This window comes from Carcharhinus amblyrhynchos, chromosome 21 (assembly GCF_965287045.1).
Source record: "Carcharhinus amblyrhynchos chromosome 21, sCarAmb.v2.hapA, whole genome shotgun sequence".
Classification (NCBI taxonomy): Eukaryota; Metazoa; Chordata; class Chondrichthyes; order Carcharhiniformes; family Carcharhinidae; genus Carcharhinus; species Carcharhinus amblyrhynchos.
In genome coordinates, this window is record NC_137344.1 from 11,645,191 (window position 1) to 11,669,429 (window position 24,239).

Sequence of the window (24,239 nt, forward strand, 5' to 3'; positions counted from 1 at the left end):
AGGCATACCACTTGTCTCAAACACAAACCTCATTTTGATATGATATATAACCAAACGTCACTCTCTGAAAGGTTCCTTGTAGAATATCGAGTAAATCAGGAGTCATCATTCTTAAGTAGTCTGGCAAAACTTCCAATGGCAATAAGCTGAACCAAGATCGGATTAACAGTCTATCTACTGCCAGCAAATGCTTATTTTTGCCCATCAGATCAAGCAGCTCCCTTAAAAAAAATTCATAAAAAGTTAATATATATTACATGTAATTGTGTACACTTAAATACACTGAACAACAAAGCATTCTCAATGGTGCCTATTTAAAGGCCTTCCAGAAATACAAAGGCCTTAAAATACACTATTTAAGGGGGGAGGGAGGCAGCAGACAGGAAATTATAGGCCAGTTAGCCTGACTTCGGTCACTGGCAAAATTTTAGAGTCCATTATTAAAGATGCGATCGCGGAGAACTTGGAAGTGCATGGTAAAATAGGACTAAGTTAGCACACCTTTGCCAAGGGGAAGTCACGTCTGATAAATTTGTTCTTTGAGGAGGTAACAAGGAAGTCAGGTAAAAGAGAATAAGTGGACGTGATTTATTTAGATTTCCAGAAGGCCTTAGAAAAGATGCCGCATAGGAGACTGTTAAGTAAGTTAAGAGTATTAAGGATAAGATCCTGGCATGGATAGAGGATTGGTTGACTGGCAGAAGGCAGAGAGTAGGGAAAAAGGTGTCTTTTCAGATGGCAACCGGTGACTAGTGCTATGCCTCAGGGGTCAGTGCTGGAACCATAACTTTTCACAATATGTATTAATGATTTGCAGGAAGGAACTGAAGGCACTGTGGCTAAGTTTGCAGATAATAGAAAGATATGTAGAGGGATAGGTAGATTGAGGAAGCAGAAGGACTTGGACAGGCTAGGACAGTGGGCAAAGAAGTGGCAGATAGAATACAATGTGGAAAAGTGTGAGGTTATGCACTTTGGAAGGAGAAATGGAGGCATAGATTATTTTCTAAATGGAAAATGCTTAGGAAATCAGAAACACAAAAGGGATTTGGGAGTCACTATTCAAGATTCTCTTAATGTTAATGGGCAGGTTCAGTTGGCAGTTAGAAAGCCAAATACAGTATCAGCATTCCTATCAAGGGGGTGAGAATACAAGAGTAGGGATGTACTTTTGAGGCTGTATAAGACTCTGGTCAGACCCCATTTGGGGTATTGTGAGCAGTTTTGGGCCCTGTATCTAAGGATGGGTGTGCTGGCATTGGAAAGAGTTCAGAGGAGGTTCACAAGAATGATCCCTGGAATGAAGAGATTGTCATGTGAGGAACGGTTGAGGACTCCGGTCTGTACTTGGGAGTTTAGAAGGATGGAGGGGGTGGAGGATCTTATTGAAATTTACAGGATACTGCAAGAGCTGGGTAGAGTGGATGTGGAGAGGATGTTTCCACTAGTAGGAAAAACTAGAACTAGAAGACACAACCTCAGGCTAAAGGGGCGATCCTTTAAAATAGAAATGAGGAATTTCTTCAGCCGGAGAGCAGTGAATTTGTGGAACTCTTTGCTGCAGATGGCTGTGGAAGCCAGGTCATTGAGTGTCTTTAAGACAGAGGTTCTTGATTAATAAGGGGATCAGGGGTAATGGGGAAAAGGCAGGAGAACAGGGATGAGAAAAACATCAGCCATGGTTGAATGATGGAGCAGACTTGATGGGCCAAGTGGTCTAATTCTGCTATGTCTTGTGGTCATTAATTGCATAATTTAAATGGTCGATCTACATTGTTAAAAGATGCATTGGTTGATGTTCCCAGATTTGCAAACACTTATTTAGAATGTGATTGAGAATGCGATTTAGAATTCAGACATTGATTATAATAAATAGCAACTTTATTCTCTCAAGCAATCAAAATATCCTCCTCCTCTAATCAGCTTTTTGAATTTCTACTTTAACATTAATTATAATTACAGAAGCATAATGGTCATCTGATGTATTGCCTACGGACCATTCATTCCATCAACCATGACAGTAAATTTCATCGAGCTATTCAAATATGTAGACCATCACATCATATTCACATGCATGTACTTTAAATCAGTGGTCACTGAATAGAGCCAAAAAGTACCCAACTGATTCTCAATGGCCTGGAGGCGCCAAGGCCAACAGCAATACCTGCTACTACTGAGATCAGCAAATTCAGCAGAAGTCAGGATCAAACCTGGGATTATTTTATATGCTATTAATCCATAATTGCCCTTAAGAGGATAGTGGAGAGTCAAAATCTAGAACCACTATAGCCTTTATGTAGATATTTTCACAGTGGTGTTAGGAAGGGGAGTTACAGGATTTTGATCCAGCGACAGTGAATGAACACCAATGTAGTTCCAAGTCAGGATGGTGTGCAACTTGGAGTGGAACATGTGGATGATGGTGCTCCCATGTGTCTGCTGCCCTTATCCTTCTAGATGGTGTAAGTCTCAGGACTGAAAGGTGCTGTTGAAGTAGTTTTGGGGAGTTGCAGCAATGCATCTTGCATACCATATACACTCTGCTACTGCACATTGATAGCAGAGGGAGTGAATGGGGTGGCAGTCAGGTGAACTATTTCAAACCAAGATTATGTTGAAGTTCTTGAGTGTTGTTGGAGCCGAACTCATCCAGATAAATGACAATAGTGCCTTCTAGATGGTAAATAGGGTATGAGGAGTCAGAAGATGTCAGTGCAGAATTCCCAGCCTTTGATCTTTTCTTAAAGTGACATTTATTATGGCTAGTCCATGTTCAGTTTCTAGTCAATGGCAACCACACCAAGGGCTGATAGTGGGTGACTCAATGTTAGTATTGCCATTGAATGTGAAAATGAGATTCCTTCATGTCGGAGATGGTTATTGCCTGTCGCGAATGCCTGAATGTTGTTCAGGCCTTTCAACGTGCGGACATGGAACAGCTTCACTATTTGAGTTGTAAATGGTACTGTACACTGCAAATATCTGCTAACATTCCCACTTCTGATCTCATGAGGACAGAAAGTCAGGTGGAGCTTGTTGGGCATAAGACACCAAGGAATTCCTTTAGCGATACCCTGGGATTGAGATGATTGGCTTCCAACATACACAATTATTTGTGTTTGCTCTGGAACTGCTTGCCTAGGGACACAGCTGGTTCTGGAGCAAAAGCCTCAAGTGTTACTGCTGGGAAGAAAGGCCCATAATCTTTGCCTTCAGCCGTTCCCTTATATCACAGAGTAAACCGAGCTGATTGAAGATTGGCATCTGTGATGCAGGGGACCTTAGGAGGAAGCCAAGTTGAACCATCCATTCAGGATGGTTCAACTAGTTATTCAGTTATTCTGGAAATAACTGCAAAAGCTTCAGCCTTGCTTTTTGCACTGATAAGAACATAAGAAATAGGAGCAGGAGTAGGCCATCTAGCCCCTCGAGCCCACCCCGCCATTCAATAAGATCATGGCTGATCTGAAGTGGCTCAGTTCCACATTCCCGCCCTCTCCCCATAACCCTCAATCCCCCCGCCTATCAAAAATCTATCAACCCGCGTCTTAAAAATATTTAGCGAGGCAGCCTCCACCACTTCAATGGGCAGAGAATTCCAGAGATTCACCACCCTGTGAGTGAAGAAGTTCCTCCTCAACTCCGTTCTAAACCGCCCCCCCTTTATCTTGGGGCTGTGCCCTCTAGTCCTACTGTCCTTTCTGAGCAGGAAGAGCCTCATAGTTCAACCCCCTCAACTCCAGTATCAGCCTAGTAAACCTCCTCTGCACTCCCTCCAAAGCTAAAATATCCTTGCGTAAGTGTGGTGACCAAAACTGCACACAGTACTCCAGCTGCAGCCTCACCAGTGCCTTATACAGCTGCAGCAAGACCTCCCTACTTTTATATTCAATCCCCCTTGCTATGAAGGCCAGCATCCCATTTGCCTTCCTGACCATCTGCTGCACCTGCAGGCTGGGTGTTTGCGACTCATGCACAAGGACCCCGAGGTCCCTCTGCACCGTCACATGCTGCAGTTTTTCGCCAAGTAAGTAATAGTCCTTCCTACCATTATTCCTACCAAAGCGGACAACCTCACATTTGCCAACATTAAATTCCATTTGCCAGTTCCTGGCCCATTCGCCCAGCCTATCTAGATCCTTCTGCAGACTCTCCACACCCTCCGCACAATTTGCCGTTCCACCAATCTTGGTGTCATCAGCAAATTTCGACACCATACACTCGGTTCCCTCCTCCAGATCATCTATATAAATGGTAAATAGCTGAGGCCCCAGCACCGACCCCTGGGGCACTCCACTAGTCACCAACCACCAATCCGAATAGCACCCATTGACCCCCACTCTCTGCCTCCTATTTGACAGCCAATCCCCTATCCACGCTAACACCCTACCCCCAACTCCATGCCCCCTGACCTTCTGTAATAACCTCTTGTGCGGCACCTTATCAAACGCCTTCTGAAAATCAAGAAACACCACATCCACCGGCTCTCCTCTATCCACCGCCCTAGACACATCCTCATAGAACTCCAACAAATTCATCAGACACGACTTCCCCTTAACGAAACCGTGCTGCGTCTGCTCTATCAAACAATTCTCCTCAAGATGCCTCGCTATTTCCTCCTTGATCACAGATTCTAACATATTACCTCCAACAGATGTTAAACTAACCGGCCTATAATTCCCTGCCTTTTGCCCGCCACCCCTCTTAAACAGTGGCGTAACATTAGGCGTTTTCCAATCTTCCGGCACTTCCCCGGAATCCAGCGACGTTTGGAAAATAATCACCAAGGCATCCACTATCACCTCCGCCATTTCTTTCAGAACCCTTGGATGCATTCCATCCGGTCCTGGGGACTTGTCCACAATCAGTCCCTCCAGTCTGTCGAGCACCGCCTCTCTAGTAACAATAATGTCATTCAGGCCCTCCACTCCTACCATCTTTCCATCGCTAACACCCAGCAAATTATTCACATCCTCCTCCGTGAAGACCGAAACAAAAAAGTTATTCAAGGCCTCAGCCATTTCCCCATCCCCTACCACTAAGTCCCCCCTCTCATCCTCTAAGGGTCCAACGTTCACCCTAGCCAGCCTCTTCCTTTTTATATATTTATAAAAACTCTTGCTATCCTTTTTTAATATTAAGCGCTAGCCCAGCTTCATAGTTTATCCTACCCTCCTTTATCAACTTCTTTGTCATTCTTTGTTGACATTTAAACCTCTCCCAATCCTCTTCTCGCCCACTACGCTTAGCTACTCTAAACGCATCCGCTTTTAATTTAACACTTTCCTTTACCTCCTTCGTTATCCACGGCTGATTATCTCTCCTCCTATGATCCTTTTTAACCATTGAAATAAATTTCTGCTGAGCACCAAGAAAGATCTCCTTAAAGATCCTCCACTGTTCCTCAGCAGACCTACCTTCCAATGCGCTCCCCCAATCAACATTCACCAATTCCTCTCTCATCCTACCGTACTCCCCTCTGTTCAAACAAAGGACACACGTCCGGGAACCCACTTTCTCCTCCTCCATCTGCATCAGAAACTCCACATACAATGATCACTCTTCCCAAGAGGATCCTTCACCACAAGGTCCCTAATTCTACCCGCCTCATTACATAACACCAGATCCAAGATAGCTCGCTCCCTCATCGGCTCCAACACACACTGTTCAAGGAAACTATCCCGGCAGCATTCCAAGAACTCTTCCTCAAGCCCACCGCGTCCAACATGGGTCGACCAATCAATACGTAGATTGAAATCCCCCATAATTATTGCCGTTCCATTCCTGCACGCCGCATTTATTTGCGCGTTAACAGCCCGCCCCACCTCCAGATCATTATTTGGGGGCCTATAAACAACACCCACCAGCGTCTTCCTCCCTTTGCTGTTCCTAATCTCCACCCACAACGAATCCACTTTCTGCTCTTTGGTTCCTATATCATCCCTTACTACCACCCTGATGCTATCCTTAATCAGCAGAGCTACGCACCCCCCCCCCCCCCCCCCCCCCCCCACCTTTCCTCCTGCCCATTCTTCCTAAACACTTGATACCCCTGGACAGTCAGCTCCCAGTCCCTGTCACCTTGCAGCCACATCTTTGTAATGGCCACCAGATCATATCCATTGTGCTGAACTCTCCCATTATTGAAAATATGAATCCTTCACCTCGAAGTAGGTGTTTAACAGTCTACCACCATGCATCACTGGAAGTGCAGAACTGCTGAGTTTTGATCTGATCTGTGGGGATTGCTTAATTCCTTTTATTACATACTTCTTCACTGTTTGGCATGCATGTATTCATGTGTTGTAGTTTCAACAGGATAGTACCAAATGTACCTAACAATGAGTGCTGTTGCTGACATATTCTCCTGCATTGAATCAGGGTCAATTCCCTGATTTGATGGTAATGGTACAGTGATGGATGTGCCAATCATGAGGTTACAAATTGTAGTTGAATACAATTCCACAGCTGCAGATGGCCCATGGCATCATGCCTGTATAGCACCGTCCCATACCAAGTGGTTCCAAGTCTGGGTGACCTGGTCATTTTCTTTTTAAATGCCATTCAACCAGTGAAAAAAATTCATACTTTTTTGCCAAGCAATGCATTTATTCAACGACTTCCTTAAGCTTTGGCTGTATATCTTGGAAAGCGGACATGTCCACAAGGCAAAACTTCACAGAGAAGGACAGCTGAAGGTCTCTCAAAAATGCAGTTAACAAAGATGGATAAATGAAATTGAGGTACAGATTTGCAAAGTATTAACTGAATGGTAGGACAGACTCTGGAACTGAATGGCCAGAACATGGACCAGAAAGACAGGCGAAGAGGGGAGAGTTTGCCAGTCTTTGCTTGTATCCCAGATTCTTAATTAGCAACCCTGTTAATTAACTCACAGAAGTCAATTTGACAAAAATTGAGAAAATATAACAATTTGTCTACACAGTCACATGCTGTGACACAATACCGTGTACTAAGTTATCTTGTGGGTTAAAATAAAAGACTTACCGTAGCCGTTTACCATAAAGTTTATCTCTGAAATCAACAACTGGAAGTCCATCAAGTCCAGCCCAGCTGGCTTCAGATTTAAAATTGGCGTCCAGAAGGTCTAGGTTTGCTGGATTGGATGAAACACCAAATAAATGGAAAACAGGAATCAGCTGCACCCATTTTATTATTCCTTCATCAATACATCTGACCATGATCTGCCGCATTAAAGTTTCAATGCTATAAAAAAAATTGATATATATTAAAACTCGGAAAACATATTTATTTAAAGCAGCTGTGGGGCTAATTCAGTTTTGATGTATTACATTGTCATAGAGTCAGTGCAAAAAAAAGCTCTTCGGCCTATCAGGTCTGCACCAACAACAGCCAACCCGTTTTCCTGCACTTGTCCCATATCCTTGAATGTTATGACATTTCAAGTGCTCATCCAAATACTTTTATGGTTGTAAGGTTTCCAGACCCCACTACCTAAAACACACTTAACTATAGCTTATTCTTAGCCATAGTGCATTATCCATGACTGTTAACTTCAGAGGTTTGGAACACAAAGGTAGAATATCAACCAATTCTTTATTTGAAGAAGTTTATAAATGGAAGCAACCACTCCAGCGGTAGGACTTTAAGGATGGCAAATGATTGACATTTGCCATCTTAAGAGTTGGTGCATAGCATTTTACTGCTGACTCTCGAAATCACACTGCCATTTAATGCTCACTTGAGCGTTAACTGGCAGTGGGCGGGACTGCCATCCTTGGAAGGAAGTCCTGTGTGCAAGTTCAGGCAATCAGACTGGCCGACAGCTCTCCAGCCCAGTCAGACACAGCACTGCAGTGGTCAGAAGCGGTATTGCAGTGCTCTGCCTGGAACTAAGTCCAGGATTGTTCCAAAGATATATCGCAGGGTGGGTGAGTAGGAAACGCACTGGAAGATGGTGATTGCAGCTTCGGGTGGTTGGCCAGGGGATGGAAGGAGTCCCAGGGATCCACAGTTCCACACGAGAAGGCCCCCAACTGTGACAGGACCTTCCAAGTAAAGTGCTCCACTAATTCCCCCAGCTCTCCACCTTTCCTGCATGAGGCAGAGAAAAGTTTGTCACTTTCCCTCACTACCCCCATCTGCCAGCCTAAAAATTGAGACAGAGTGGCAAAAGGGTCTTAATAGGTGAAAGAGTGAGCTTTGCATGTGAACTGTGAGAAAGACTCATCCAGAGTGAGAGTGTGAGCCTCAGGCATTTGGAGCCGAGTGGGAATTGAATTGGATTGGAAAAGCTTTCTTTTTTTTTCCCCTTTGTAAGTTCAGTAATCTAATGAAAAAGTTATCCATTTTGGTAGGATTCACAGAAAATGGACTATTATTTAAATGGTAAAAAATGGCAGCATGCTGCTGTGCAGAGAGACCTGGGTATCCTTGTGCAGGAATCTCAAGGAGTTGGTTTGCAGGTGCAGCAGGTAATTAAGAGGGCAAATGGAATTTTGTCCTTCATTGCTAGAGGTTAATTTGCAGTTCTATAAGGTGCAGGTGAGGCCACACCTGAAGTATTGTGTACAGTTTTGATCTTCTTACTTGAGAAAGGATATATTGGAGGGGATGCAGAGGAGATTCACTAGGTTGATTCTGGAGTCGAGAGGGTTGGCTTATGAGGAGAAACTGAGTAGACTGGGGCAATACTCATTTGAATTCAGAAGAGTGAGGGGAAATCGTATAGAAACTTATAAAATTATGAAGGGAGTAGATAAGATAGAAGCAGCAAAGTTGTTTCCACTGGCGGGTGCAACTAGAACTAGGGGGCATGGCCTCAATATAAGGGGAAGCAGATTTAGAACTGAGTTGAGGAGGAATTTCTTCACACAAAGGGTTGTGAATCTGTGGAATTCCCTACCCAGTGAAGCAGTTGAGGGTACTTCATTGAATGTTTTTAAGGCAAGGATAGATAAATTTTTGAACAGCAAAGGAATTAAGGGTTATAGTGAGCAGGCGGCTAAGTGGAGCTGAGTCCACAAAAAGATCAGCCGTGATCTTATTGAATGGCAGAGCAGGCTCGAGAGGCCAGACAGCCTACTCCTGCTCCTAGTTCTTATAAGCAGCTGATCTAGTTAGCTGAGTGGCAGTTAACTGTCAATCATCTGAAGTCTTATTAGGGCATAAATAGCCATGAATACATTGGAAGCTTAACTTGTGCGAGTCATCTCAGCTCTATTTAAGAAAGGCACTTTTGCAAACGCATGATTTGCACAGAAACTGTGGAAGAGACTCATCCGGAGTGAAATGCAGCCAGAGTGAGTATGGGTCTCTGGAATGTGGAACTGAGTGGGAATTCTGTGCAAAGGGGAACAGCTGCTTTTTGCTTTTTCCCCCTCGCTTTCTAACTTTTAAATTTTGTCCTGCCGCATTAGTAAAGGACACAAGGGAGAGTGCTGATTGGTAAGTAGCTAAGCCGGGAGGATAAAAGAGCACAGCAAACAGTGAGCCTGAGTGAAGAGTAGAATGCCATTGGTGAGGAGTTACTGAGAAGCATCTGAGAAAACCCAGCTCAGTCACCACAACTGCGGAGGGAATTGCAGAGGACCTAGTGTTCAACATTTGGCAGTTTAGAAAGTGACGTGGAACCAACCAAAGCAGCTGATGGGTAAGTATTTTCAATCAATTAAAAGTAATTCATTGCTTAATACTGAGGAAGGGACTAAAAAAATGTCTAGCGTAGTACTGTACAATTATAATAGAAGTATTTGGTAAGAAACAATGTTTCTAACTATCATAAATAAGGCCTCCAGCTAATGTTTTTTTTAAACTTAATTGAGAGGTACATCATGGCATGAGATCTCAGACCTGTGAAATGATCTTCCGACACAATGTGGGAAATGAGGGACACTGGTGACCGTGTGCAAAAGTGTGTCCAAATGCAGCTTCCAGCTATCCAGATTTTGGAGCTGGACCTGCGGACGGACTCAAAATGGAGCATCTGCAATGCTGATCTAGTCGGAGATAGCACATTTAGTGAGCTGGTCATACCGCAGGTGAGGATTGCACAGGCAGAAAGGGGATCATCAGGAACAGTAAAAGACTCAGGAAGGTAGTGTAGGAGCCCCTTGTGGTCATCCCCCTCAAACAGATATCGTGCATTGGATACTGTTCGGGGAATGGCTTCTTAGGGTAAAGTAGCAGCAGCCAAGTTCACGGCACCATGGGTGGCTCTGCTGTTCAGAGGTTTGAGAGGAAAATGAATGGCCGGACTTTAATAATAGGGGATTCAATAGTTAGGGGCACAAACAGACGCATCGATGGCCATAAATGTGAATCAAGAATGGTATGTTGTCCTCCTGGTGCTAGGATCTGGGATGTCACAAATTGGGTGCAGAGCATTCTGGGGAGAGATGGTGAACAACAAGTGGTCATGGAATATATTGGTACCAATGGCATAGCTAAGCTAAGGGATCAAGACCTGCAAGCTGAGTACAGGAAGTTAGGAAATAAATTAAAATGCAGGACCTCAAGTGTAGTTATCTCAAAATTACTCCCAGTTCCATGTATTGGCAAGAGCAGGAATAAGAAGGTGGACCAAATGAACGTATAGCTGGAGAGATGGTGTAGCTGGGAGGGATTCAGATTCTTGAGGCACTGGGGCCATTTTGGGGAAGGTGGAACCCAAACAAACTGGATGGCTGCACAGGCAGTGTTGGGACCATTGTCTTTGTGGGGGCTTTTGCGAGTTCTGTGGGGAAGCATTTAAATAATGTGGCAGGGACATGGGATCTTAGGAGTCGGGTCAGATGTCAGATTCAAATCAAGCAAATGGAAGTAGAACATTAGCCACTTACATTGATTGGAAGTACAGGAGAAAGTTTAAAAAGTGTCCAGCAAGGGAAATTGATGGGATTAAACTGTTTATACTTTAATGTAAGGAGTGTTACAAACAAGGTTGAAGGGTTAACGGCACAAGTAGGCATATGGCAGCATGATGGCATTGTTATAACAGAAACCTGGCTAGAGGGGCAAAATTTGCAGTTCAATATCCCTGGTTATAGAGTCTTCAGACACAATGGAGCAGGAGTTAAAAAAAAGGAGGGGAAGTAATGATTAAAGAACCAGTTCCAGTTGTGAGAAGGAATGACATACAGAACATGTCAACAAACGAGGCTTAGTGTTGAGCTTAGAAACTAAAAAAAGGGCAGTCACATTATTAAAAGTGAGAGGGAGACAGGAGAACAAATATGTATGCAATATTCTGTCTATAAGAACAAGAGGTCAATAATAGTAGGTAGACTTTAACTATCCCAATATTAACTGGGATTCAAACAACACAGGGGGCATTGAGGGAGAAAAATTCATGCAGTGTGTCCAGGAAAATATTTTTGATCAATTAGTGACAAACCCAACAAGAAGAGATGCAATTCTAGACCTAGTCTTGAGGAGCGAAGAAGGGCAGGTGGGTTAAGTGATAGTTGGCGACCATATTGGGGATAATGCTCACAATTCTGTTAGGTTTAACAACACCAAAGAAAAGGACAGAAATAAAGCAGGAATAAAAGCTTTGAACTGCGGAAGGCAAATTTTGCAGGAATGAGAAGGGACTTAGCTGAGGTGGTCTCGACAGCACTGTTAAAGAATAAATTAGTGGAAAACCAGTGGGAAGCACTAAAAAGCCAGATTGTAAATATACAAAGTAAACATGTTCCCTCCAAAAATAAGATTGGTACTGCCAAATCTAGGCCCCCCCTGATTGTCTAGAAGAATATAGAGGAAAATCTAACACAAAAAGAAAGTGTACAATAGGCACAAAGAACTAAGCAGTGAAGGTAGCCTAGACAAAGATAGGAAGTGCAGGGATGAAATAAAAAAGAAATAAGGAAATCAAAGAGAGAACATGAAAAAAGATTAGCAAATAAAATTAAAGAAAATCCAAGGATGTTCTACCAATATATAAATGGTAAAAATTTACTTAAGGAAAAAGTGGGATCCATCAGAGATGAAGGGAACTTGTGTCTGGGTGCAGAGGCTGTGAGGAGGGTTTTAAATGAATATTTTGTTTGTCACAGAAATCATAGAAACCTACAGTACAGAAAGAGGCCATTCGGCCCATCGAGTCCGCGCCAACCACAATCCCACCCAGGCTCTACCCCCATATCTCTACATATTTTTACCCACTAATCCCTCTAATCTACACAATTTAGGACACTAAGGGGCAATTTTAGCATGGCCAATCAACCTAACCCGACATCTTTGGATTGTGGGAGGAAACCGGAGCACCCGGAGGAAACCCACGCAGACAGGAGGACAATATGCAAACTCCACACAGAGAGTGACCCAAGCCAGGAATCGAACCCAGGTCCCTGCAGCTGTGCTACCGTGCTGCCGCAATATTTGTAAACCCAATTCTGTGTTTACAAAAGAAAGGGATGATGCAGATATAGCAGTCCAGGGGGAACACAGATATTAGACAGGATAATCATAAAGAGAGAGGAAATACATGAAAGGTTGGAATCCTTGAAAGGGCCAAGGCCAGGAGGACTGTTTCCGAAGCTGCTTAAGGTGGTCAGGAAGGAGGGAGCAGATGCTTTAAGAATGATTTTCAAATCCTTGCCAGATACACGGAAGATACCAGAGGACAGAGAAATGCAAACATAGTTCCATTGTTTAAAAAAGAATCAAAGGAAATGCCAAACAATTATACGCCAGTTAGTCTTACATTGTTGTGGACAAATTAGTCGAATCAACCCGAGATATGGATTAACTGTCACATTGAACGGCATGGGCCGTCAAGGATGATCAGCGTTGAATTGTTAAAGGAAGGTGTTCCTCAAACTTTACTGAATTCTTTGAGGAAGTGGCAAAGGTTGATTAAGCTAGTGCAGTGGATGTTGTGAACATGGATTTTAACAAGGCGTTTGACAAGGTCTGTCGTGGCAGATTAGTCAAAACAGTAAAAGCCCATGGGGTACAGGTCCCGACTGTACATGATCAATCTGTATAAAAAGTTGGCTTAGTAACAAGAAGCAAATAGTTTTGGTTGATAGATGCTCTTGCGAATAGAGAGGTGTTTCAGGTGATGTTCCACAGGGCTCAGTGCTGGGGCCCCTGATGTATTAATGATTTGGCCATGAATGTGGGGCACATAGCCAGCCATGTCCCAAAAAGAGACCATGAGTAGCATTGAGGTATCTAGAGAGCTTTGACAAGTCTCAAAGTCTCAGCCAACCACAAGTTCAAGCTGTTAATATAGAATAGGCAATGTCTTTCCAATAAGGGCATGCATTTTTGACGAAGATCTTTTTTAATAATTGTTCTTAAAGATATGTTAAATCATACGGAAACTAAAGATATTGTTCAATTCTAAGGCCATATTTTCCTGGTATATTAAATAAGAACTCAAATTAAATAGAAATGCACAAGATGGTAAATGGTCCCAACAGCCCTGGATGTGGAAGTTTACATTGTTCTATTCTGATAATCTGTTGTTTGGTTTGGAATAATTTCAGCAATACCTCTATGCAAAACTACTCCTCCAAAACCGCGCTTAAATGGGTATACTTTATATTAGAGAACAAAATCTTCCATAATGTGAATGTTCACTAATTTAGTTGGACACTTAAGAAAGATAGAGGATTTGTATTGAAGTTAAGATATTCACCTGGCTCCCCCATAAAATTCTGGTGCCAGGACAATTGCATGCAAATCTGGGCGAACACTGAAGCACAAAAATGCTGTCTTTCTGTTCTGCCAGTTCATTTCAATGCAAGAGATCTCATGACACTTTGAACGGGAGCAGGATTCCCTTCTTGTGAATTACTTACAGCTTTCCTTATGAGACAGGAGATTGCATAACTTCAATTATTTTAAGGTCAAACAGAATCAAATTTTGAAGTTCAACCATGGTACAGCCAACATATATTTGTAAACCATTGACTATTTATATTCTATTTACACAGCTGTTACCTTTCCCTAAAATGGAAGTTTTCTTTAAGTGCCTCAAATTGTTTAGTAAGGGCATTCATTGAATTTTGCTTTATGCAGAGAAGATCACAAATTATGTGCAGATCTGACTTTTGTATGTCAAAACCATAGATGTCAGCCAGGTACAAGAATAGCACGCCTATTTGCGGACGGTTTTTCACAGATGTCTCAGTTTCTGAAGCTTCATTATCTGAACACTTAGCCTTTTCTTTCAAAGCCTTGTAGAGGAGCTCCTTAACCTAAAAAAAGCATAACATTGTCAGAACACAATCAACAGTAGCTCTGGTCAATTTGGAGAGAAAACATTAAACATAGCAAGACTGTGACAAAGGTGCCAATGCTACAAAAGCAATTCTGCTTGAAAAAGTTCTGTTCAGATATCTAATGCACTTCCTAAAGATCCTGTTATCTGCCTTCTTTTAAGGCTTGTATGATCTTTTTCTAACATGGAGACGATTCTCCCAAAGATACAAGAAAAGGAACACATTGTTGTTCAGTGAGTCAGGGCTATTTATGCCTTTTGAGAGATAATTGAAATTCACTGACTTAGCATGACAATGAGTCCAATTCCATTTTTATTAAAATGATTTTAGCATTTTTGCTAATGTTTAGGGAATTGAACTCATAACTCTGTAAAAGGGTAATCTCATGTATTTAATTTTTTCCAATCTTATTCTTAAAGCTGTGAACATATGGTAAAATAGCATGCATAATGAACCGGCTGGAAGTAGGTGCAATATTTAAGTTAATGAATTCTACCTGCATTTGTGGATAGTCCTACAAATTGATTGCACAGGAGAATGGCCCTGGATTTGATAACAATGGGAAATTTTTCTTGGGTATTGGCAACGGCAGAATGGGTGTCCTTTATCTGGCACCGTAGAGGGGGCATCTGGGTACTGACAGAGTGGAAGGTGCAATTGGGAATTTCACAATTAGGGGCTGGTTGTGAGTTTTGGCCCTTTGTAGATTCCTATCATCAGAAATGAGGAAACATCAGTTGAAGCAAGCCATTTAGCCCTCATGCATGCTCAACCATTCAACCAGATCATGGTTTATCTTCCATCTCAACATCATTTTCCTGCGTTATCCCCATATTGCTTGATATTTTTCTTCTATAAATCTCCCAGAGAAAGATTAAGGAATCCAGATTTGCCACAGCATGGGTTTTGTGACTACTGTGGAAATGTTGTGGTTTATTCCATTCCAATTACTATCAAGACAATTGTTGGTAATTAAAATCTGAAAAAAACTCTACAACAATTTGATATTCTGTTACCATCTTTTTAAAACCTGCCTGGTGTTTATGAATTGTTGTTCCTACTCAAGTCATTTCACATAGACATAAAAATTAGAAGCAGTAGATCATTTAGTCCCTCACTCAAGTAATTTACACTCACTCAAGTAATAATCTGTCTTCCTATTATTGCTATCAAAGTGGATAACCTCACATCTATTATGCAGAAACCCACACACAGTCAGCCTGTCCAAATCACGCTAAAGCATCTCTGCATCCTCCTCACAGCTCAATCTCCCATTCAAATTTGTATCACCTGAAAATTTGGAGATAATACATTCAGTTCCCTCTTCTAAATCATTAAAATATAATGCGAACAGTTAGGGTCCTAGCACAGATCCCTGCGGAACCCCACTAGTCACTGACGGCCAATCTGAAAAAGACCCATTTATGCCAACTCTTTGCTTCTTATCTGCTAACCAGCTTTCTATTCATCTCAAGACATTACCTGCAATCCCATGTGCTTTAACTTTACATAGTAGTCTGTTATTGAGACTTTGTCAGAAGCCTTCTGAAGGTCTAAATGAACCACATCCACTGGTTCTCCTCGGTCAACTCTACATGTTGCACCTTCAAAAATTTTCAATAGATTCATCAAACATGATTTCCCTTTTGTAAATCCATGCTGATTTTACCACTGCCTTTCAAATGCCAAGTTATGAAATCCTTGATAATAGATCCTTGCATCTTCCCCAGTACTGACGTTAGGTTCACTAGTCTACAGTTGCCTGTTTTCCCTCTATCTCCCTTTTTGAATAGCAGGCTTACATTAGCTACCCTCCAATCTGTAAGGACTATTCCAAAGTCCAAAGAATTTTGGAAAATAACCACAAATGGATCAACTATTTCCAAGGTCACTTCTTCACATACTCTGGAATGAAGATGATTATCAGGACATGGAGATTTATCCACCTTTAAGCTCATCAATTGCCCTTAATTCATTTCTCTACTAATGCTGATTTCCTTCAGCTCCTCACTAAAACACTGTACCAGAAATGCTGAACGAACAATGTTCATGTCTTCCTTTGTGAAGGCTAAAACAAACATTCTATAAAACACATAAAAGGATTATATTGAGCAATGAAATGATTTTCCAAGAGGCACCAGTGCCAGGAGAAAAAGAAATGTGATATTTAGAGTATAACTTTGCACATCATCATAAGCAAAAATCAGGTGACGCACGCAGCTATGTTCAGGAGTAAGAATTAGAAGTCAGCGTCCTGTGATTTACTGAGTGAGGAATGGGAAAAGCTTATCAAAATGTTTCCATGCAAATCTTTGCAGTTCAAATTTACTTAATATTAGTTATTAACTTTTTATATTCTCAGGTTAAACATCGTTTTCTTCAAACAAAGACTAATTTATGCATATTTCTCCTGAACTGAATAATACTTTCCATCAGTTAATAATCTTACTCACTTCTTTCTCCCCAACAGAAAGGGTGGCCCAATGAACTGGTCGTCCTTCAAACACCATAGGACGTTTATAAACTTCAAAGAATTGCTGCAGTTGAGTCAGGAAACTCTTCAGATTTTTTTCATTCCATGGTGAAAGAATATTAAACATTGACTCCAGCAAGATTTTTCCAGCTATTAGTTTTCCTTTTGTTACATCATTTTTTTTACTCATTCCGAACATCTGCTTTAGTTGGGCTTTCCAACCTTCTTCAGGTGCCGCACAGATGATATCATCGTACTGATGCCATTCTGATTAAAAATAAGAATCTTTTAGCAGTGAAAGAATATATAAAAATACCAAAAATCCATATTAAGTTCTTTCAGGCACAAGTTTCAATTCTTCATCTACTCTTCCCTTAAATAATTCAGGGCTCTTTCCTTAATCACTTTATTTGACAAGGTATTCAAATATCTACCTCTTTATATTGGAACATTTCTTAAAATTTCCTCACCCTCCCAAAATTAGATAGTCACTGGTGAAGAATATGTAGAAAAGTAAAATAGAAGGACAGGAGTAAAGAGTATGTGTACTTTTAATAGACTATTTACATAGCATGCTGATCAAGATATAGATCTGATTCATTTAAAATAAACCTATCAAATTAGCAGGTACTAATAGTTTGAAAGAAGAGAGAGAAAACGTGGACATATAAATCTGACATCAGTAACTGTAGAAATGAAAGAGTCTATCAGCAATGTGTGCAAAATCACTTTAAAAATTATGATAAAGAAAGGTCAATACAGTTTTATGAATGGGAACTAATGTTTGACAAATCTATTCATACTTTTTGACGCTTTAACTAGCAGGGTAGATGACAATGTCATTTAGATTTGTGGAAAGCATTCGATAAGGAGTCACACAAGATGTTGTTACACAAAATCAGAGCTCATGAGATTATCTTAGATTGAGGATCAGTTAACAGAAGGAGAACAGCAGGAACAATCGGACACTTTTCAAGTTGGCAGATTGCAACTAGTGGATGGTAGGACTTCAGTTTCTTTTAAACAGTCTATATTAGAAGTACTGTATTCTCTCTTCAAAGTCAATGCATCTAGATTTGTTGACAACATAAAGCTAGGTGAGAAAATATTCTACAAGAATGATGCAAAGGGAAACAGACAATAAGTGAGTGGGCAACTCTGCAGCAAATAGAATACAATACGCAGAAATGTGGAATTATCCACTTAAGTAGAATTCCTTCTTTTCTAAAAAAAGGAGAGATTTAAGTAAACATTGGCTTACCAAGGGGTTGGGTGTGCTTATACACATCACAAAGTTAGCAGGCAGAGAAAACAATTAAGAAAGCAAATGGCATGTTAGCCTTTAACTGTAATGCAGTTAGAATATACAATTCCTGGGATGTGAACATTGCTGACATTCATTGCCCATTATAAGAGTAAGGAAATCTTGCTGCAATTATATAAGAATTTTCTGAGACCATGCTAGAAGAATTACGTATAGTTAAATTTGAGTCCTCTATTACTGACCTTTTACCAACTGAAATGGTTTCTTTACTCTGTCAAAACCATCTGTGATTTTGAATATTTCTATAAAATCTCCCCCTTTATTTCACTGCATGTACATGAAGTCTTTTAACCCTGGTACTAGTCTAGTAAATATGTAAACAGATCTTTCCTATAGTTATATGGATTGGTCCCCATTTAAACAAGATCCTTCTATCATTGATCATTACTGTTACAATTAAGACTTCAAAAATATAGTTTACATGTGACATGGCTTATTTGTACAAACTGCATCACTTAGAGAGCCCCTTATTTTGTGTTCTTTCCTTGCAGTGACAACACAAATATTGGACATTTGAATGATTCTTTCTGTAGTCTTCAACTGATCAGATGTCAAAGTATATCTCACATTAGACAAAGTGTGTAGAAAAAAAATTACTTATTTATACCTTAAGACAGAAAAATCTATTCTATATAAAAATGAGATATCACACACTTCTGCCCACAAACATTATTTCCAATAACATTTTTCACCTCATAACAGCTAAGTCACGTTTTGTCTCCAAAATCATTCACAACATATTATCAAAAAATTCCAACATTTTTCTTGTTAACTGAAATTTTCAATGATCAAATTAATGTTTTGATTTTGGAATTTCAGAATGCTTGAATTCATCTATTAAATTGCATTTTAACACTTTAATTGTTTCTTCCATCCATTAAACATCTTTTAGTAAACACAAGACTTAATTCTCAAGATTGCCTGGAAATGTAACATAATTAACAAATAATGCATTTATCAAGAACCGCTCTGCATCATTGGTCACAAGTGTTTTGGCTTTCCTTCTAGAAAAATAACCATCTTTGAAAGGATGAAAACGACAGAACTAAATAAGAAGAAAAAAAAGCAAAAGACAAGAGACAGGGAGAAAAACTGCATCACAAAGACAAAAACAGCAGATAGAGACTATATTCTCTGACTTAATGGACAATACCCCAAGAGGGTAAAAGATATATTTTCACAATTTGTACAGATTTAGGGGTGCAATGGCTCAGGCTTCTTCCTTACTTGTCTGTCCATATTCAGACAGAAAGGCCACTCAAACAGATCCAGGTTTCTAGTCACCAAAATCTGCACCTTTATATATACTATGAATGGGGTAACATGAAAACAGGTATATCAATCTGAATTATGGAACAGAATATAGGAGATTATGCAGAATGCTGATCATATTTAAAACCAGCATTTTAATGAAGCAAAGAGTCAGCTTTTTACAAGTTTACAACGTACAAAAAGAAATAAGCCACAAAGTTAGCGAATGCTCAAATACTAATTTGTAATAAGACACAAAACTAGAAGACTATGCATAGTCTAACTGATAACCTCATGGGCCGAGAATTCCAAGAATAAAGGTGGAGTAGGTTTATTTCCTAGCACAAATGTTGTAACAGTTCCATGTCATTTTTAAATATAATTTTAAAAACTGAACTGGTTATGAATCCTGCCATTAAGATAGGCTAAGAGTGTATAGTACTTACCTCCTTCATTAACTAAGCTTGATTTAACAAATAAACAACGATTAGTGGTACAATCATCAGGTGTGTCCCACTTGTAAATCACTTCATACTCCAATTTATCACCATGTGTTTTATGGACAGCATATTTATATGGCAAGCTTTTTCCAACAATGCTTTTGGGAACACGTAGATATCCATTAACTAAGTATCCATGTTCCTTCAAATCGCTGTTATAGGAAAAAGAAATATGATTCATTGACTTATATGAACAAGTGCTAGAAACAAATTATTTAGATCCTTATTGAACGCTTAGGGCCCGATTTTACCATTACGTCGTGCCCGTTTTCGGGTGCGAAAATGTGGTAGAGTTGGGCATGAGTCCATTAACACGATCCGCGCAGATGCTCACTTTACCAAGAATGGCCGCGATCCGATTCACGCCCGAAACAGGCGAAGTGATTTAAATGTATTTGAATGCATTTAAATTGAATTAACGAACTGCCTGCCCAACTTTATCAGCGTTTCCCCCTTTACCGTTGCGTTCGCATGTCCAGATTCAGCGCAAAACAAACATGCTCAGCAAAGGTCTGTTTCAGGCACTCCAGCTGCCGAAGAGGTAAGTTCAGAGCTTCCAACAGCTCTCTCACTCGGATCAGTGGTAGTGGGGGGAGGGAGGTGAGCCAGATCGTTCTCTGGTGGGTGTGGGGGAGGGGAGGGGGAGAGAAGGGAGGCCTGATCATTTTCTGGTTGGGGGTGGGGGGGGGAGGCAGGTCAGGTGTATCTCTGGCGGGGGTGGGGGAGGGGAGGACAGGAGAGAGGAGGCAGTCGGTCAGATATATCTCTAGTAGAAGGGGGGGGTTGGCTCAATTGTTGTGTGGTTGGGTGGGCAGTGGCCACATCATTGGTTGGTGGGGAGGGAAGGCCAGACGGGTCTCTGGTTGGGGGGGGTCCGCTGCCACTCTATGAGCGAGTGGTGGGGGGCAGTGGATAAGGGGGAAAGTTATGTTGTCGGGATTGTCATGAGGATGTGGGAGCCATTGCTCCCGGGCCGTTTGATTCGCTTTTTGGGACCCAGGAGTGATGTGACAGTGGCATGATTTTCAATTTTTTCTTCTAACTGCGCGTGCGTGGTTCAGAGATCATTTCAGCCGCACTTAGCCCCTGCCACAGTGCAATTCAGACCCCTGATTTTTTTCAGGCTGAGTGCAATATGGGGATGTCTGAAAGCAGATTTCCAAGTTGGATCTGAATTGCGCCTAGATTCAGCACTTTAAATGAAAATGTAAAAATCAGGCCCTTAGTGAACTACAGATGTTCCAGGCTAGGGAATGTAATAGAATCTTATCCTGGTCAGAAGGGGAAATTCCAGTATTACACAGAAAGTTACATAATATTAATACAACACGCTTCAGGAATCTGGCCATCTCAGACTGAGGTCCATGACTTAAATTAATGTATTTGCCACATATCCCTTAATACCTTTAGATAACAAAAATCTATTAACTTGCTTTTCAAAATTAAAAACTGATCTATAATCAAACAGTTCAAAATTCAACTTTTTGTATGTAGAAGTGTTCACTAATTTCAATCCCAATCTTAGACTCCCAGTCAAAGTAAATAGGTTTTCTCTATCTACTCTGTGTTCCCTTCAGTGGTGACTTTTTATCTTTGAGGAGGGAGGTGTTACAAATATAAAGTCTGTAAGATTGTTATGCTTTGGGATTGTGTCTTGAACCAAAGATAAAAAGAAGAATTGAAGGGTCATGTGACCAGTTCTGAATTTAGCCTGACAATAATGGCTTGGCTTGGCTGATATGGGAACAAAAACAATCCAGTCAAGAGATTTGTTCAGCAAGGTGCAATGTTCTCACACCTGGAAACAAATGTGAGAGCAGCTGTGCTGACAGTGAATAGATTTTCCACCATTAGCTTTGGGCAGAAGAGAAAAAGGATGACAATTTGCGTGGTTAACAGAGAGAAGCTGTGAGTCCTCTGAGCAGCACAGTAGCACAATGATTAGTACTGCTGCTTCATAGCGCCAGGAACCTGGGATCGATTCCTGGCTTTGGTCATTGTCTGTGTGGCGTTTGCACCTTCTTCCCGTGTCTGCATGGGTTTCTTCCCGCTGCTCTGGTTTCCTCCCATATTCTGAAAAACACATTGGCTAGACGCATTGACAAACAAGTGCTGGACTGTGGCAATTAGGGGAATGTCACAGTAACTTCATTGCAGTGCTAATGTAAGCCTTACTTGTGACTGATAAATAAAATTTAATGAGCCACCAAAGCAAGATGTGAGGGGGAAATGCTCTCTAGTCAAAGAGATGCATCCCACAGCCACCCAAAGAATCCAGGAGATTCATCCTGGTGTAGGGAGGTGGTGTTCAAAGCGAAGAATTATCAGAACTGGCTTTATAGCTGATAGCGAATTAGTAAACTACAAAAACTGAAAGAAGTGCCTTAAGGTGGTCACTGTTTTGCTCAGTAAAACAGAGAAATGTGAACCCAGTGGAAACTGGGAGCGGGTATGGATTGTTTGGTTCATGGACTGCCAGTCTGTAGTGTGTATGGTACTGTATAACTATATTGAAGGATTTTTGGTTCTGGCAAAAGTAAAGGGGGCAAATCATTTTCTGGAGTTCAGGGTGTAAGTTGCCTACTAAAGTAGTCTTTAGTCACTGTTGCTTTCAATTAATTTTTATACAATTAAAGTTTTAAACTGAAAAATCACCTGATGATTTCAAGTCAGTCACTGGAAGTCTGAAAATATTTTTTAAAGTTATCAATCGCTCTGGAATCCAGGTATCACTCCAGTAAATCTATGCTGCAGCTCCCTTCAAGATGCAATATCTCAAATCCAGTAACCGCAGAAGTGAGGCTATGCCACATTTTGGAATTTCTCATACTTCGAATTGCCCATTTCAATCATGCATTTTCATCATTGTAAAGCTATAAGAAACCAACATATCCAAGGACACAACCATTCTGATTCCTATGGCCATCTATAAATAAGTATTCCCACCTTAATCCTGATACAAGATTGACAAGAACATTCTTTTAGAAGTAAAAATGGATCAGCCCCTGCTTTGGAATGACATCAGTGATTGCACTGCACGTGCAGGGAGAGTTCTCAGTGGCAATCTTTAACGCCAGCGGCCACATAGGCAATGGTGGTGACAGTGATACACACCAGTATCAGGATTGGTACTGTTATGTTAGCCCACAAGAAAGCAAGTTGTCTGGTTTTCGGACAACTGGATTTGGTACATTGTATCTGTATATCTTTCCTTAAGGTAGCCAGAACTGTTCCCAGTACTCCAAGTATATGCTAACCAGAACTTAGTAGACCTGAGACTTTTACTTCCTGATTATCTAGTACTTTAGAAGCAAAGACCAGCATTACATTCACATTCTTGATTATTTTCTGTACTCATTTATGGCATTTCGATATCTAAACCTCCGAGTTTCTTTGTATTTCCGTGGTTTCTAGTTTTTCACCATTTATAAAGTATTCTTTGAGACCCAAAGTAGATGGCCTCATTTTTGCCCATATATCAATTTTATACTTCTAACTCAACTGCTTACAATGTTGCGTACCTTCTCTGTCATTAGTAAATTTGGATACGTGACTTTCTATCATATCATATGAGCGGTTAATAAAGAGCAAATAAGTGTGGCCTCAAACAGATCCTTGCAGGACTAGCCACATGCTATTTATTTGAATACCTAACGATTGTAACTATTCTCTGCCTCCTCCCCTTAACCAATTTTCTAACCAAGTTAATAACTTTCCTTCAGTTTCATGAGCTTCAATTTTAGCTAAAAACTCTCGTGGGGGATTTTATCAATGTCTTTTGGAAGTTCATATAAATCAAATCCATAATCCATAAAATTAAACAAAAAAAAGCCTTGAAAGAACTCCACCAGTAAATCCCTCAAAAGCGAATAAATTGGAAACCTACGTGGTTACATTCATCTCCAACTTATTTGTGCTCCAGTCGTTGTCAAGACCTCTTACAACTACCACATCTGATTGCGGATTGAATTTAAAATCCTTCGATAATAATGCATGGAAATAAATGCCAATACTTTCTTCTCGCTTCAAAATGTTCCAGCTGTTGATTAAAACATACAATTTTTAAAGAACATAAAACAGTTTCATCCTCGAAAGACAATATTTGGCATTGGACGACATGGTAGCATAGTATTAGCACTGCTGCTTCACAGCTCCAGGGACCTGGATTCGATTCCCAGCTTGAGTCACTGTCTGTGTGGAGTTTGCACATTCTCATGTCTGCGTGGGTTTCCTCCGTGTGCTCCGGTTTTCTCCCACAGTCCAAAGATGTGCAGGTTAGGTTGATTGGCCATGCTAAAACTGCCCTTAGTGTCCTGAGATGCATAGGTTAGAGGGATTAGTGGGTAAATATGTAGAGATACGGGGGTAGGATTGTGGTCAGTGCAGACCTGATGGGCCGAATGGCCTCTTTCTGTACAGTAGGATTTCTATAATTCCACTTCAATAAACTTTTTGTTTAACACAATTTTATA

The 24,239-nt window shown here is 40.9% G+C and overlaps 1 protein-coding gene across 1 annotated transcript in view; it reads right to left on the bottom strand.

The window, feature by feature from the left end:
- The window catches only part of LOC145356640 (E3 ubiquitin-protein ligase rnf213-alpha-like), a 168,548-nt gene that overhangs the window by 105,303 nt on the left and 39,006 nt on the right, over positions 1-24,239 (bottom strand). Inside the window, exons 7-12 of the mRNA XM_080209486.1 lie at positions 23,654-23,806; positions 19,714-19,919; positions 16,673-16,959; positions 13,939-14,195; positions 7,009-7,227; positions 29-221 (exon numbers count right to left, since the gene is read on the bottom strand). Coding sequence (XP_080065612.1) covers positions 29-221; positions 7,009-7,227; positions 13,939-14,195; positions 16,673-16,959; positions 19,714-19,919; positions 23,654-23,806 — 1,315 coding nt within the window. The remainder of the gene's footprint in view (positions 1-28; positions 222-7,008; positions 7,228-13,938; positions 14,196-16,672; positions 16,960-19,713; positions 19,920-23,653; positions 23,807-24,239) is intronic.